We start from the raw sequence: 14811 nt of genomic DNA on the forward strand, positions 1-14811 counted from the left end.
ACATCAAAATTGTTACAGTGAACACGTCATTGTTTGCTGTTCTTTTGGGCCACTCGTTTCGCATAGTCGACTTCTGGATAACAAGGGCTAACACACGATCAAAGGGTATGAGAGCACAGTGAGAGAATGCGATAACAGAATTTAAAATCGCGAAATTCGTATCCCAACGTAATCGTAAGATCAGGCCCGTTCAAAGTGTTGTCGTGTTTTCGACTAGCGTATATATCAAAAAGTCGAAATGAAAGAAGATCGTATTTAGGCAACTTAGCATCGTAATTTCGCGAGCACGCATCATAATTTGGCGCTTTCGCATCGGAATATCTTGATATCAGGTCGTAAATTGACTCGATCGACCTTTGGATTACCTAAGAACGAGAAACACATAATGCGAGGTTGTGAATTAAATATTTAGTTAATGCCGCGAGTGTGGGCTTTCATCGATAGCTCTAGTTGGACAGTTACACTCATTTAGTGTAAACAGTGTCTGTGTGGATAAAATGTTTAAATAACCTGTATTTTTTAAACACGATTTTTTATTTAAGAGTCTGTATGTGTAACACTTCGGTATGCTTTCTTGTGTGTGTGTGTGTGTGTGTGTGTGTTTAAAGAAATAAATATTTGTAGCATTTTACAAAAGATTGTTCACACAGAATTAATGACAAAGACTTTGCTCTTATAGTTTAAATAATTGCAGCTTGTATACACATTGTAATTGAAAGAATTTAATATAATTATTCTGCATTCCATCGGTGTATGAACTGTCTGCAAAGTTATGCCCGATTCATGCATAATCTCTATAGATTTCATTATGCTGTGTGCGTTTTTTAAAAATAAATACCGACTAAATACTTACAATTATATGATTTTTAAGTCACCGTCTCGAAATCTGTCCGTATTTGTAGTATATAACATTCTGCCGGTACCGGTGTTGTACCGGTAGCCCGAATGTCCGCCTGAAGGGTAGATGCGTTCTCAGAGAGGGTAAGACCGTGATAGTCAAGATGGCGACATAAATGACAAGAAAAAGTATTTTTCGCCGTTTTATATCCAGTATTCCATATATGCCGCTCACTTTTCAGCCATATCAGCAAGAAAGTAACTAGTGTTTATTTCGTATTTATATTCGCTCTATATCTCGACTTTACTCGCTGTGATATTTCTAAGAAGGGTGAACTTATTAGAGCTCAACTAAGAAAACTCATGTGATCCTTCGAGATATAAAGCGAATGTTAATACAAAATAAACGATAATCACCTTCTTACTGATAAGGCTTGAAAAATTAGCGTCATTTAAAAATTAAATAAAGGTAATAAAGGGTGTAAAACGGCAAAATATACAAGTCTCGGCATGGACGTCGCCATCTTGACTACCACGTTATTACCACTTTTTATTCTGTCACTGCCGATATATGAAAAAACGCTCTAATTTCTGCCTGAGTCGTGTCTGTTAGACTGACAACTTCTCTACGAAAGAGCACATCGGTTCGTGTTCTGATAAAAGTGGAGTTAGCAGCAGCAGCAGGAGGTGGAGGAGAAGTTCTGTAAGTACTAGTAGTAGCAGCAGCAGCAGCAGCAGCAGCAGTAGCAGCAGCAACAGCAATAGAAATAGTCGTAACATGTCACGCACAGGAAACCTTAGCTCGCTATTAGTCAGCTATTTTCGTAAATCGCATACTTTCGCGCGCAATTAAAATTCCAAAGCAGGTTTTTCACTTTATTTTAATAGGTAAAAAAGTGCATGCTTTATATTAATTATTATAAAATATTTGAAGAAATTTGTATGTACAATTGTTTGCGTAAAATTAATAAAACTCGATGCTTTTGAATATGTACGTAAGTCTAAGAACTGTGTAAAGTAGTTTGGAACAACAAAACCCTGTTCCATTGAGTCAAGGTGAACTCTTATGTCTCGTGCATAACTTTGTCATGCATTAATGTTCTTTACAACTTGTCAGAAGTGGCAATCATGATAACAACGTTTAACATATGAAGAACCAAGCAAGTTATTTTTCACCATACATAAAAGATATCAAACCCTAATACTTTCAAAAGCACGCATGTATTTCCACAAAATCGTGATATTTTTCTTCTTTTTGGGGGACAATATATTGAACACATGTTGATGTACCATGTTAGTGTTTGTGTGTCGTGTGAACAGTTATCGTTGCAGGAAACTAAAATGGAATGTATTGTGCCTCAAAAAATCAAAACGAGCATTTTGTATCTGTAGAATCTATGTTACCATACATCCTCTAGCGTTGAAATTTTGGTAATTGATATATGGAACACTGATTTTTTTATTGGTTAACATTATTTCACGAAATATTTTGCGAAATATTCGTTATTTTTGAGTATTAATGTTACTTTAAGGTCAAAGGGCAAAACGGTTCAGCATAAATAGGATTTCCACACACATGACTTGGCAGGTATTTGATTCACTATATTACGCAATTGAATATGCAAGTACCAGGATCCAATTCACTTAACTACATATGTACACATAAAACATAAGAGCAAAAACGATTTGGAGATTTATATTGCAATTTATTAAATAAAATAACATAATAATACGGCCACAGGTTGTGTTCTCAATCCATGAATACAACAAAAATAGAACAGAAGAATAGTGCATTTTGCAACAAAAGACAAATGTTAATTATCCATTATTAAATAGTTGTAATGTTTAACAGAGAAAAGCATAAGAAAAATCAAAGTTGTGTTTATGAATGGTATCCATAAAAAAAATTGGGTTGAAATATTTGTTGCAAAATCAATTATTTTAATCTCACAAATTCAATAATTTTATTAATTAATATAGAATTCATATAATTTAACCTACAAAAAATTGATATGAATCAGCTTATTGCCATTTGTAAACAATTTATCAAATGTTCGGAATGCCTTTCTTGTTCAATTATATAAAGTATGAAAACAATTAACATGTATAAAAAAATGGACGATTTAAGAAATATGTGAACTTGTCCCCCCTCTAATTACTGTACACCTATTTTTAACAGCACAATGTGTTTCAAAGCTCAGATTTTAGTGCTATATATTTAACCTTCTTTGCAATAGACAGTTCTGCAGCTACAGTGTTGGTACAGTAATAGGCTAAAAAGTGTGATCTAACAGGGATTTATCACCAATTGAAAATTCTTAGGTCTTATTCACAATCCTACCCAAGATTCTCTGCATGTCACTTATTGTGCTGCGTTCTGGTAACATCACATCTATCTCTTCACCGTTGTCCGCAATGATTGTCTGCAGCAAGAAATGAAATACTGAACTTAAATTCCAAATACAATAGAAATCATTTAAGACAATTATGAATTGTTATTATCTCAACTATTCAAGCTTGACTATTCTTCCGCTTTAAATATTGTTATGGTCATTTTTTGTAGGTAGCTTCTATATTAAATGCGATATATATTTAATGGTATACATCTGTAATCAAACAAGAAGGCCAAGATGGTAAGTTATCACGAACTTGTATGGGGCGTGGCAAAATTTGACCCATATGTGCAATTTGAAAAATAATGTAGCAGATCACAATCCAATGTCAAGTATGGTACCAAATACCAATTCCAGAGTCTAATTTGACTGAACATGAACGATCCTAAAAACTTAGCACAGCAACATTGTATGATGTTACATGCCAAAATGTACAACTTTTTGCATTTTTGTTTTTAGATGTTTTAAATGTAACTGATTTAGTTTTTATAAATTATGTGACCCCTGGGGTGTTTCCAGTTTCAGCACCAATGGCATGATTTGAACAATCTTTGTACAGAAACACTAGACATGATACAAACCAAATATTTAGTCTCTTGGACTAGAAGTTTCAGAAAGGATTTCTTTTATTATTTACTATATAAGTGTACAGTATCAATCAAGTCATAGGCAATGGTTAGTAAATATAAATGTTCATAAAGACACTGAACACAGACTTACAGTTTATTCCAATATTTGTATTAGACATTGAGATCTGGAGATGTGGATTAATTTGAATGCAACATTTAACCTGCATTTCATGTGTACAAAAGGGTCATATTTCTCCTAAATTCTGGTTCAAAGTTATGGAACTTGATCAGTAACCTAAAACAATGATCCTAAACACATGTGCAAAGTGCAATTTATACCAAGCACTTCAATAGACCCATAATTCCCAATCAAAAGATTTCAAAGTGTGATTTTTAGCAATTTCAGTGTTTTTCACAATTATTTTTCCCAATTTGTTTAGTATTGGTACTTTTCCCAATTCAGCCAAAAGCAAGCTGTAGCACCTTACTACATTGTTTTGCATTTAAACTGTTTCATAACTGTACACCAAATAAAGTCCAACACTGATATAAAATGCAATATTCTTTGAAGCAAAGTCATATACCTGATGAATATTCTTTTTTTAGTATTAGTTTATATATTTCAGTCATGAAACTTAACATTTTGACCAAGCAAGCTAAAGACAAAATATTGTATTTTTGATGTGACTTGAGACAATGACAATGATACAAACCCCAAATTAAGGTACAAAGGATCTGAGACTGCAGGTTTCTAATTTAACCAGTGCATGGCTTGCAGACTTGAGCTAATTGCAAACATATATATTTATTCTGTCCAAATCAATGTATAGAGTCTCAATAATTCCAAACCATTTTCCGGTCAATGTTGACAGGACTTCCGGCCATTGACATGATAAGTTCATCCGGTTTAACGTTTCGTTTCATCGCAGGGGTGATTGGCAGACGGGGATCGAACTTGGGTGTGACCATCGGTGTGGCTCCCCAGCCCAGCATGGACATGTTGCGGGAACCGGCCGCAGGCGTAACAAAGCTGGGAAAAAAATGCAAAAAGTTAGTTTAGTTTAAACATATTTATTTAAGCTTGATTGCATTGAAACTCATGCTTAATGAAATGCTGTTGAAGCTTTTTCTTGGGTAGAACTAGTACTTGAAGTCTTTTTGAGAAATCTAAATCATGCTTACACTGTAGGGATCAAACCCCTAACCTCCCGGTTGATAAATTATAAACAGACACCATATACACTATGCCACGGAGACATGAAATTGTTTACTTTATTTTTCAAATAATTAAAAATGGAGTTTATCAATTCAGGATTTTTTTGACAAACTTCAAAACATGCTAAAAAATCTGTGAACAAGTCTCTTTATGGATTTCTAATTTCATTTTGCACTTGTCAATTTTCCAATCCGTAACATAGCAATTTAAAGAAAGAATGGGGACATTATGATCATTCTTTCATTCTTAGGCATACAAATGCATGCATTGAGATAAACAAGACAATTGGCAGATGCGTGAAGCATCACAAAAAGATATACCTGTAACTCCTAAATAGTATTTGGTATGGGATTAAATTCCAACTAGAAATGGCGCGGCAGAGGCCGACGCGTATCCCCATGCCGAATGTTTGACCTAGGTGTGCCCCAGGGTTGGTAATGGGGCCATGCATAGCTGAGATTGACCGTATTGTCATAAGAGAAGTTCATCATCAATAAGAAGTGAATTGGTGTAGAAATGAAGAAGTTATAGTAAAAGGCAATTTTGGGTGGGTGTGACATATGTGGGCAGGGCGCCCCAGGGTTGGTAATTGTGCCATGCATAGTTGAGATTGACCATATTGTCATAAGAGAAGTTCAGTATCAATTTGAAGTGAATCGGTGTAGAAAAGAAGAAATTATAGTAAAAGGCAATTTTGGGTGGGTGTGGTCTATGTGGGCGGGGCCCCAGGGTTGGTAATGGGGCCATGCATAGTTGAGATTGACCGTATTGTCATAAGAGAGGTTCAGTATCAATTTGAAGTGAATCGGTGTAGAAATGAAGAAATTATAGTAAAAGGCAATTTTGGGTGGGTGTGGTCTATGTGGGCGGGGCGCCCCAGGGTTGGTAATGGGGCCATGCATAGTTGAGATTGACTGTATTGTCATAAGAGAAGTTCAATATCAATTTGAAGTGAATCGGTGTAGAAATGAAGAAATTATAGTAAAGGCAATTTTGGGTGGGTGTGGTCTATGTGGGCGGGGCCCCAGGGTTGGTTATGGGGCCATGCATAGTTGAGATTGACCCTATTGTCATAAGAGAAGTTCAGTATCAATTTGAAGTGAATCCGTGTAGAAATGAAAAAATTATAGTAAATGGAATTTTTTGGTGGGTGTGGCCTATGTGGGCGGGCGCCCCAGGGTTGGGATTGGGGCCATGCATAGTTGAGATTGACCCTAATGTCATAACAAAAGTTCAGTATCAATTTGAAGTGAATCCGTGTAGAAATGAAAAAATTATAGTAAATGGAAATTTTTGGTGGGTGTGGCCTATGTGGGCGGGGCGCCCCAGGGTTGGGAATGGGGCCATGCATGGTTGAGATTGACCGTATTGTCATAAGAGAGGTCCAGTATCAATTTGAAGTGAATCGGTGTAGAAATAAAGAAGTAAATGTAAAATAACCTAAAAAAATGAGTGATAATTTCTGACGCGGCCCCACCCCAACCGCTATAACTTTTGACCCAGGGGTCAGATCAAAATTCCAAATAGTGCAGGGTCGCACATATGCTCATAGCTACCATGTGTGTAAGTTTAAAGGTTCTAGTGCTTTTAGTGTAGGAGGAGATAGTGGCCAGGACAGACGGACAGACAGACGGACGGCGGAGATAACCACAATATCCCCACCTTTTTTTCAAAAAGCGTGGGGATAATAATTCAAAATCACAAACATTCCCACATAAAAATGTTTTAAAAAATCAACTTGTCACAAATTGTAAACACGAACAGAGCATGAGTATCAACAGTATTAAATACCTCAACTTCTAGCACTAATTTCGGTTCTCAAATAATACAGTTTTAGTAGAAAAAAATCAAAATCTATACCTATTTATTGGCTCATCGGCATTGAAGGTGACACCTTTTCCTTTGACAACCGTCTTTTTTCTGGTTGTCTGAATTGAAATGGAGACATGTTTTACATTAATGTAAGAGTTTCAATGGTTAATCTAAAAACGCTGAAAATGAACAATCACATATTAGTACAGTCTTTACAAGCTTTCTTGTTATTGAAAATATATTCTGTAAATCCAATATAAAGCGCTATGTAATAAGGCTTAATTCAATAAAGAGCAGGCGAGTTTTTGCTCCAGATTTTCTCCAAGCTTCTATTTCGGTTTCGAGCATTTTATTCAAATATGGCGGCACCTGTTGTGCTGATAACATGATTGCTAAATTGTAGGCGATTAAAGACTAACAATTACTGGGCAATTTGAGTGTGATAATCTATTGTTTAATTCAAATAAAGGTGGGAACAAGGGACAAAATTGTCACAAAACCAGGTTTTCATTGTGAAAAAAAAATCTGATAAAGGGAGAAAACTCAAACTGAACTTTTGAAATGAACAAACAAAATTAACCCCCTTTGTAAGTTTGTTTTAAAAAAAAATCTATTTTTAGTCGTGGCGACCTTGACCTTGGAGATATCGACGTAATTATTTCGCGCGACACACCGTCCAATGATGGTAAACAAATGTGCCAAATGATTTTAAAATCTGACAATGAACGACATAGTTATGGCCCGGACAAGCTTGTTCCGCCAGCCCGCCAGCCAGCCAGCCAGCCAGCCAGCCAGCCCGCCCGCATTCGCCAATGTAATAACCAGTTTTTTCCTTCGGAAAACCTGGTTAAAAATAGCATGTGTTCATCCTTGTTTCACACTCTAATGCTGTTACTATTTTTGTGCTTTCGATCTTTTGAATCACTTTTACAAGTGTTACGAGACATGTTTAATTTCATTGTTATTTGCAGACAAAATCCATTTAAATAATAATTAATATTGTCTGCTACAATGCAAGTGGGACATACCAGGCAAAGATAACTAAGTTATCCAGACGAATTGGTCACATGAAAACACAGGGTAATTGTTAACAAAAATTCGCATTCAATATTCACCCAATTTTCAAGGGATACACGTTTTTTACATGACTGCGTATGATGCAATAAACCATGGCTGTGTATCATATTGCATTTAATTTAACTTTAAATTCACTTGTCCATTGGTTGTTATAATTAAATCCAAGCAGTTCTCTGTCCCATAATGTACAGTACACTTTACACTGCTGAAAAATTGTGTGTTTGTGTCGATCAAATTTTTAAACACAACTATCGTCATAAATTGCCAGAGTTATTTTTTAACATTGATGTTGTACTTATATTGGATTAATGGATATTTATACACTTTAAACAAGAGATGTGTTTGTCAGAAACACAATGCCCCCTACTGCGCTGCTTTGAAGCAATATATTTGACCTTTGACCTTCAAGGATAACCTTGATCATTCACAACTCAAAATGTGCAGCTCCATTAGATACACATTCATGCCTAATATCAAGTTGCTATCTTCAATATTTCAAAAGTTATGACCAAGGTTAAAGTTTTGGGACAGAATGACAAACACATACAATGACAGACAGACAGGAAAAAAAACAACAATTTACCCCTGATCATTCGATCCGGGGGCATAAAAAGTGGCAGGCATACAGTTATTGATAAGGCAGGGTTTTTATGCATGAATTGGTGAATGACAACATTAATGGCAATCAATGAGCTCAGAACTTGTAATGCGGATCCGTTTACATGTATATCTCAGTGTTGTGGCTTGGACCCCGTCATCCGTATTATATTGGAGTAACAGTGTACATCCAAATTGACAGTGGATGGTTGTTGGCTTGATACTAGGGATGGCAAAATTATTTGAATATTCGATTGAATGGTCAGTATTCTAATAACAAAATTTATATTTGCATATTCGCATTTTTTTTTCAAACGTAATTGCCCTCATATTTAATGACCTGCGATCCGCTAACTAATTGGCTTCCAAAATCATTTGGGATTAACATGTTTGATGTGACGTTCTTGGTGTCAAACTGATAACGCGGCTCGTATCAGCGCTGACTGCGCAATGCAATATACACACTCTAAGGCCCCGAACTGTTTGTCAATGGGGTGCCATTTAACAGCTTCAATTGACTGGCAAATAATAATTAAGTTTTTGTGATCACACTATGAACAGCCATTAAAATGTGTGAATTACCCAAATGCGCAATGCAATATACACACTCTTAGAAAGGGCCCGAACTGTTGTTTGTCAATTAGGTGCCAATTAAGGGCTTCATTTGACTGGCGAATAATAATTTAGTTTCTGTGATCACAGTTTGAACAGAAACAAAACAATGTGAATTACTCAAATTTAACAAATGATATAACTGAATAAACATACAGGATATCGTTATTTTAAAAATGTCAAATAAAAATAAAATTCTATGACATGATGGCTGTCCTTATATTTTTTCTTGAATATTTGGTGTACTTTGCATGCCTTATTGATGTTTTATTTTTATATAAGCATACATGCAATCGGTACTTTAAAATTTCAAATAAAGATACAATTCTATGACATGATATTTTTCTGTCTATTTGGGCCCGATAACAGTATCGGTCATAGTATTAGCCGACAGCGATACAATTATTCAATAGCAACGTTAATAAACAGCCTCGTATTTAGCAAATGGATATAACTTACACAACAATGGAAGTTAACACAGAACAAGTTTCACTCTTTTCTAAAATATATATCGGCTAAATAGGCTTTTTCAAAGTTTGTTTTTACAACTCATATACAGTTTATTTCTATTTCTCAACACAACAATTGTATATTCAAATGTATCTCTGTGTCAATGTATATTTAATATCCTTAGTGGTTACGAAACTGAGTAATAAAAGTTAAATCAATCCAGCCGTTTGCATGCGAATATTCGATTGAATGGATTTGCGAATATTCGAATCCTGATATAGGTATTTGATGCCATCCCTACTTATTCTGCACTTTCTGGATGACCCTTTTACAGATAAAAAGTACTGTTTTTTCCCCAAGAAACAGACTCATGAGTCTTTAACTTAACTGCATAAATGTTAACACTTTCCAAGCGGCTGAGCGAACAAGAGCTGTGTTAGTGAAACTCAATGCCCCCTACTGCGCCATATATTTTACCTTTAAACTTGAAAGATGACCGTTACCTTGACCTTTCACCACTCAAAATATGCAGCTCCATGAGAAACAAATGCATGCCAAATATTAAGTTGCTATCTTCAATATTGCAAAAGTTATGACCGAGGTTAAAGTTTTGGGACACACACATATAATGAGTGAATGACAGGCAGACAGGCCAAAAACAATATACCCCGATAATTCCATCTGGGGGCAAAACACATACACACAAACTATAGCTTTTCCATAAACTTGCCTTGTCCTCAAAAAATGAACAAGGGCTGTTTGTAAAACATGCATGCCCCCCATATGGTCTGTCCGTTGTAGTGGCAGCCATTGTGTGAATACGATTTTTGTCACTGTGACCTTGACCTTTGACCTAGTGACCTGAAAATCAATAGGGGTCATCTGCGGGTCACGATCAATGTACCTATGAAGTGTCATGATCCTAGGCAAAAGCGTTCTTGAGTTATCATCCGAAAATCATTTTACTATTTTGGGTCACCGTGACCTTGACCTTTGACCTTGTGACCTCAAAATCAATAGGGGTCATCTGCAAGTCATGACCAATCTATCTATGAAGTTTCATGATCCTAGGCCTATGCGTTCTTGAGTTATCATCCGAAAACCATTTTACTATTTCAGGTCACCGTGACCTTGACCTTTGACCTAGTGACCTCAAAATCAATAGGGGTCATCTGCGAGTCATGATCAATCTACCCATGAAGTTTCATGATCCTAAGCGTATGCGTTCTTGAGTTATCATCCGGAAACCATTTTACTATTTCGGGTCACCATGACCTTGACCTTTGACCTAGTGACCTCAAAATCAATAGGGGTCATCTGCAAGTCATGATCAATCTACCCATGAAGTTTCATGATCCTAGGCGTATGCGTTCTTGAGTTATCATTCAAAAACCATTTTACTATTTCAGGTTACCGTGACCTTGACCTTTGACCTAGTGACCTAAAATTCAATAGGGGTCATCTGCGAGTCATGATCAATGTACCTATGAAGTTTCATGATCCTAGGCCCAAGCGTTCTTGAGTTATCGTCTGACAACCACCTGGTGGACGGACCGACAGACCGACCGACCGACATGAGCAAAGCAATATACCCCCTCTTCTTCGAAGGGGGGCATAAAAATGGCCAGAAAGGCCCAAAGTCGCTCACCTGAGATTCAAAGGAACTGACCTGTTCTGTGCACCCCAAGATGTCATTAGAACAAAATATTCTTTCATGACTAGTGAACACACTGGCAGCCACGTTTTTTCAACAGAACAGAACCGTTTTCATACACTTTCAAAATATATAAATCATCTGACTAAGTTTCATGATGATCAGACAATAAATGTGGCCTCTAGAGTGTTAATAAGGTTTTACTTAAGCAAATAATTGCCATATTAGAAAAAAGGCCCCACCCCCTGGTGGCCATGTTTTTGAAGTAACCGAAACCATTTTCAAAGTCATCCAAGATATCATTGAGACAGATCTTCTGACCAAGTTTCATGAAGATCGGAAAATAAATGTGGCCTCTATAGTGTTAACAAGGTTTTACTATAGACATATAAGGAACAAGAGTGCCAAACTGTCACAAGATACGCCCGTTTGAAGGTTTTGGACAACTTGATAACTTTACCATGACCCATATTTGAACTTGACCTACATATAATCTAGACACAACTTCTGACCAAATTTGGTGAAGATCAGATGAAAACTTCTTCAATTAGAGAGCGGACACCATGCTAAATGCTTGAACTGCACTAAGTGACCTCAATATCTATTTTTTGACCCGGCATGACCCATATTTGAACTTGACCTACATATTGTCTAAACACAACTTCTGACCAAATTTGGTGAAAATCGAATGAAAACTACTTCAACTAGGGAGAGCGGACACCATGCTAAATGCTTGAAATGCACCAAGTGACCCTGTGACCTAGTTTTTAACTCTTTCAACCCTATATTAGTTTTCTATAAGAATACCCTTCAACCTGGAATAAATTGATTGGAACTGGAAATACATCATATGTTTATAATTCCTTTATTTCAGCAAAAACAAAGCATTTTTACTGTACCAAACCATACATTTTCGGAAAGGTCATACTTGCATCTACATAAGCAGAATAACAATAATTTAATTTTATTCATATTTACCTGGTTTTTCAGGTGAGAAATCTAATTAACAGGTAAAAATTCAATAATTTTAAAGAAATAATCATAATTAAACATCAATTCATTTCAAAATTATTTCTATTTAATTGGTATACAATATAAAGTGTAAATAGATAAGTGTTCTTGTTTAAAACCTTGAATTTATAACTTTAAAAGATTAATTAAGTACACAGGTAAATTGGCAGAACTAAGAAATACATCATATGTTCATACATCCTTTATAACAGCAAAAACAAAGCATTTTTTCTATAACAAGCCATACATTTTTAGAAAGTTCATACATGTATCTATATAATCACAAAAACAATAATTTGATTGTATTCATATTTACCTGTTTTTTTCAGGTAAGATACCTAATTAACAGGTAAAAATTCAATAATTTTAAAGAATAATCATAATAAAACATCAATTCATTTCAAAAAAATTTTTGTACTATTGGTATACAATATATAGTGTAAAAAGATAAGCGTGTCCTTGTTTAAAACCTTGAATTTATAACTTTAAAGGAATAATTAAGTACACAGGTAAAATGGCAGTTGCTTACATTTCATTCATTTATAATACTCTAATAAGCATCATTGTTGAACAAATCATGGTTGTCAACACAACACGTTACTGTACACAATATACACTGTCTTAAAATGCCTGAAAGTATTTATATAATGACATGTGTCCATCTCACAAGGTAATATAATTACAGGTGAGTTTTTCACCTGTACAGGTGTGTCTTTCCATACGATATGTCAGTATCACTGGACTACAAATTCACCAGTGTGTGGAAGTCTGTGAAACACATGTTTTTAGTGTTGCAGCACAAATACTTATCGCACTTGCTGCACTTGATTGTTGTTTTGCACCTCTTGAAAGGATTTTCACTATAGGTAGCTTCCGGATGCTTCCTCTTGTACCTGTTGTGCCTCTCGTTGCACACAACGCAAACATGGTCCTTTCCTTCACCGATTGCTGGCAGGTGGGAGATGTTGTCCAGGCGAAGAATATTTTCTGAGTTTTCTGACCGACTTCGCCCAGAGGATCTCTTTCGCAGTCGTGAAGTTCCCACAAGCGCATGTGCCAGATCCAGCTTGAAGGACATCAAGTCACGTTTCCTTTTTCCTGGAGCCTTCTGGTCTCTGATCGTTCCTTCTATAATGTATGCATTGTAAACTGAAAGTTCCAACAATTTGCGCTCGATTTTGCGATACCACCGCATGCTTTTTTTGGATTTGTTAAGCCTCGTCATTTGGTCATTGCGGTCGACACCACCCATGTATCTTCCATATTCCTCGACACACGGAGTTGATGGTAGACGCTGTATCGTCCCATCTTTATTTTTTCTTGAGGTAGTAAGCTGATCCAGTTCTGGCATGTGGGCAGTAGACAGAAAGTACACCATTTTATTGTCTTTCCATGAGGTAGCTACTAAACTTCCACACTGCATCCAGTCAAAGTGGCCCCGTGGTAGCTGTCGTGCCTCGGCTTTTGTCTTTACCAGTTCCTGTGGATAACCATGCCTATTGGTCCTCACTGTCCCGCAGGTGTATATTTCCTTGGAGGCTAGGAAGTGGGCAAGTTTAGGACTGGTGTAGAAGTTGTCGGTATAAATGGTGTAACCCTTCCCAGCCAGGTCCTTGGTTAAGTCGATGACCACCTGTGCGCTCAGTCCAAACACCTGGTAGATCTGTAAACAAACCAATCAAAATGTGTAGAATAAAATAAAATCACTGTGTTGCTTCCTGTAGTAAAATACCAGTAATATTTATGGTTCTTCAAGTAATACTAAAAGAAACATTGTGTGACTCCTTTGGTGTGTATTTTTTATATTATTGTTTTTTAATTATGTGTCTACATACATTTGTGTTGTACACAATAAATTTGATATAACTTTTGTTCAAACTTGTGGTTTTCAAACAATAAAACAAATAGCAATAACTGTAATTTAAATAAAACATTTTATTATAGAAGCAATTTAAATGAAAGATTCAATTTTAAAACTAATATTGCGTAGTTACCTGAGTAGCCCGTTTGCCAACGTAAACATCAAAGTTCCAACAGTAGGCTGAAATGGAGTCGGCAGCCATCCACATCTTGACGCCAAATTTTACAGGCTTGTCCTTCATATATTGCTTGATACCAAGACGTCCTTTGAATGGCACCATGGACTCGTCTACACTCATCTGTTCATGGGGCACATATTCAGACTTGAATTTCTTTCTCAGAGTGTCCAGCATGAATCGGACCTTGAACAGTTTGTCTGTATGGTTGTTAGTTTCATATGTGAAGTGAAGGTAGCACTTGATCTGGAAGAATCGCTCTTTTGTGATCACTTCTGGAATTTTTGACCCAAGCATGAAATGAGTGTCTGTACTGTCCTTAAAATACATTTCATCTCTATCAAACTTCACTATATCCATCATCAACATAACACCATAGAACACCTTGATGTCAGTGATAGTTACATCTGTCCATGTAGTTTTGTGCTCTTCCGGATTAGCTGCACGTTTTCTCTGGGCATTTAGGTTTGTGCAGTCTGTTATGTGTTGAAATATTTCATTTGAGTAGAACACTTGGAAAAGTTCTAAGGGGGAGGCAGAAGTGTCA

At 36.2% G+C, this 14811-nt stretch overlaps 1 protein-coding gene across 1 annotated transcript in view; it reads right to left on the bottom strand.

Annotated features, from left to right (window-relative positions):
- Positions 1-3089: 3089 nt before the first annotated feature.
- LOC127844852 (borealin-like) overlaps positions 3090-14811 on the bottom strand; it is a 28676-nt gene continuing 16954 nt past the window's right edge. The window contains exons 7-9 of the mRNA XM_052375378.1: positions 6876-6943; positions 4649-4829; positions 3090-3260 (exon numbers count right to left, since the gene is read on the bottom strand). Coding sequence (XP_052231338.1) covers positions 3156-3260; positions 4649-4829; positions 6876-6943 — 354 coding nt within the window. The 3' untranslated portion in view covers positions 3090-3155. The remainder of the gene's footprint in view (positions 3261-4648; positions 4830-6875; positions 6944-14811) is intronic.

The sequence above is a fragment of the Dreissena polymorpha genome, chromosome 9 (genome assembly GCF_020536995.1).
Source record: "Dreissena polymorpha isolate Duluth1 chromosome 9, UMN_Dpol_1.0, whole genome shotgun sequence".
Taxonomy (NCBI): Eukaryota; Metazoa; Mollusca; class Bivalvia; order Myida; family Dreissenidae; genus Dreissena; species Dreissena polymorpha.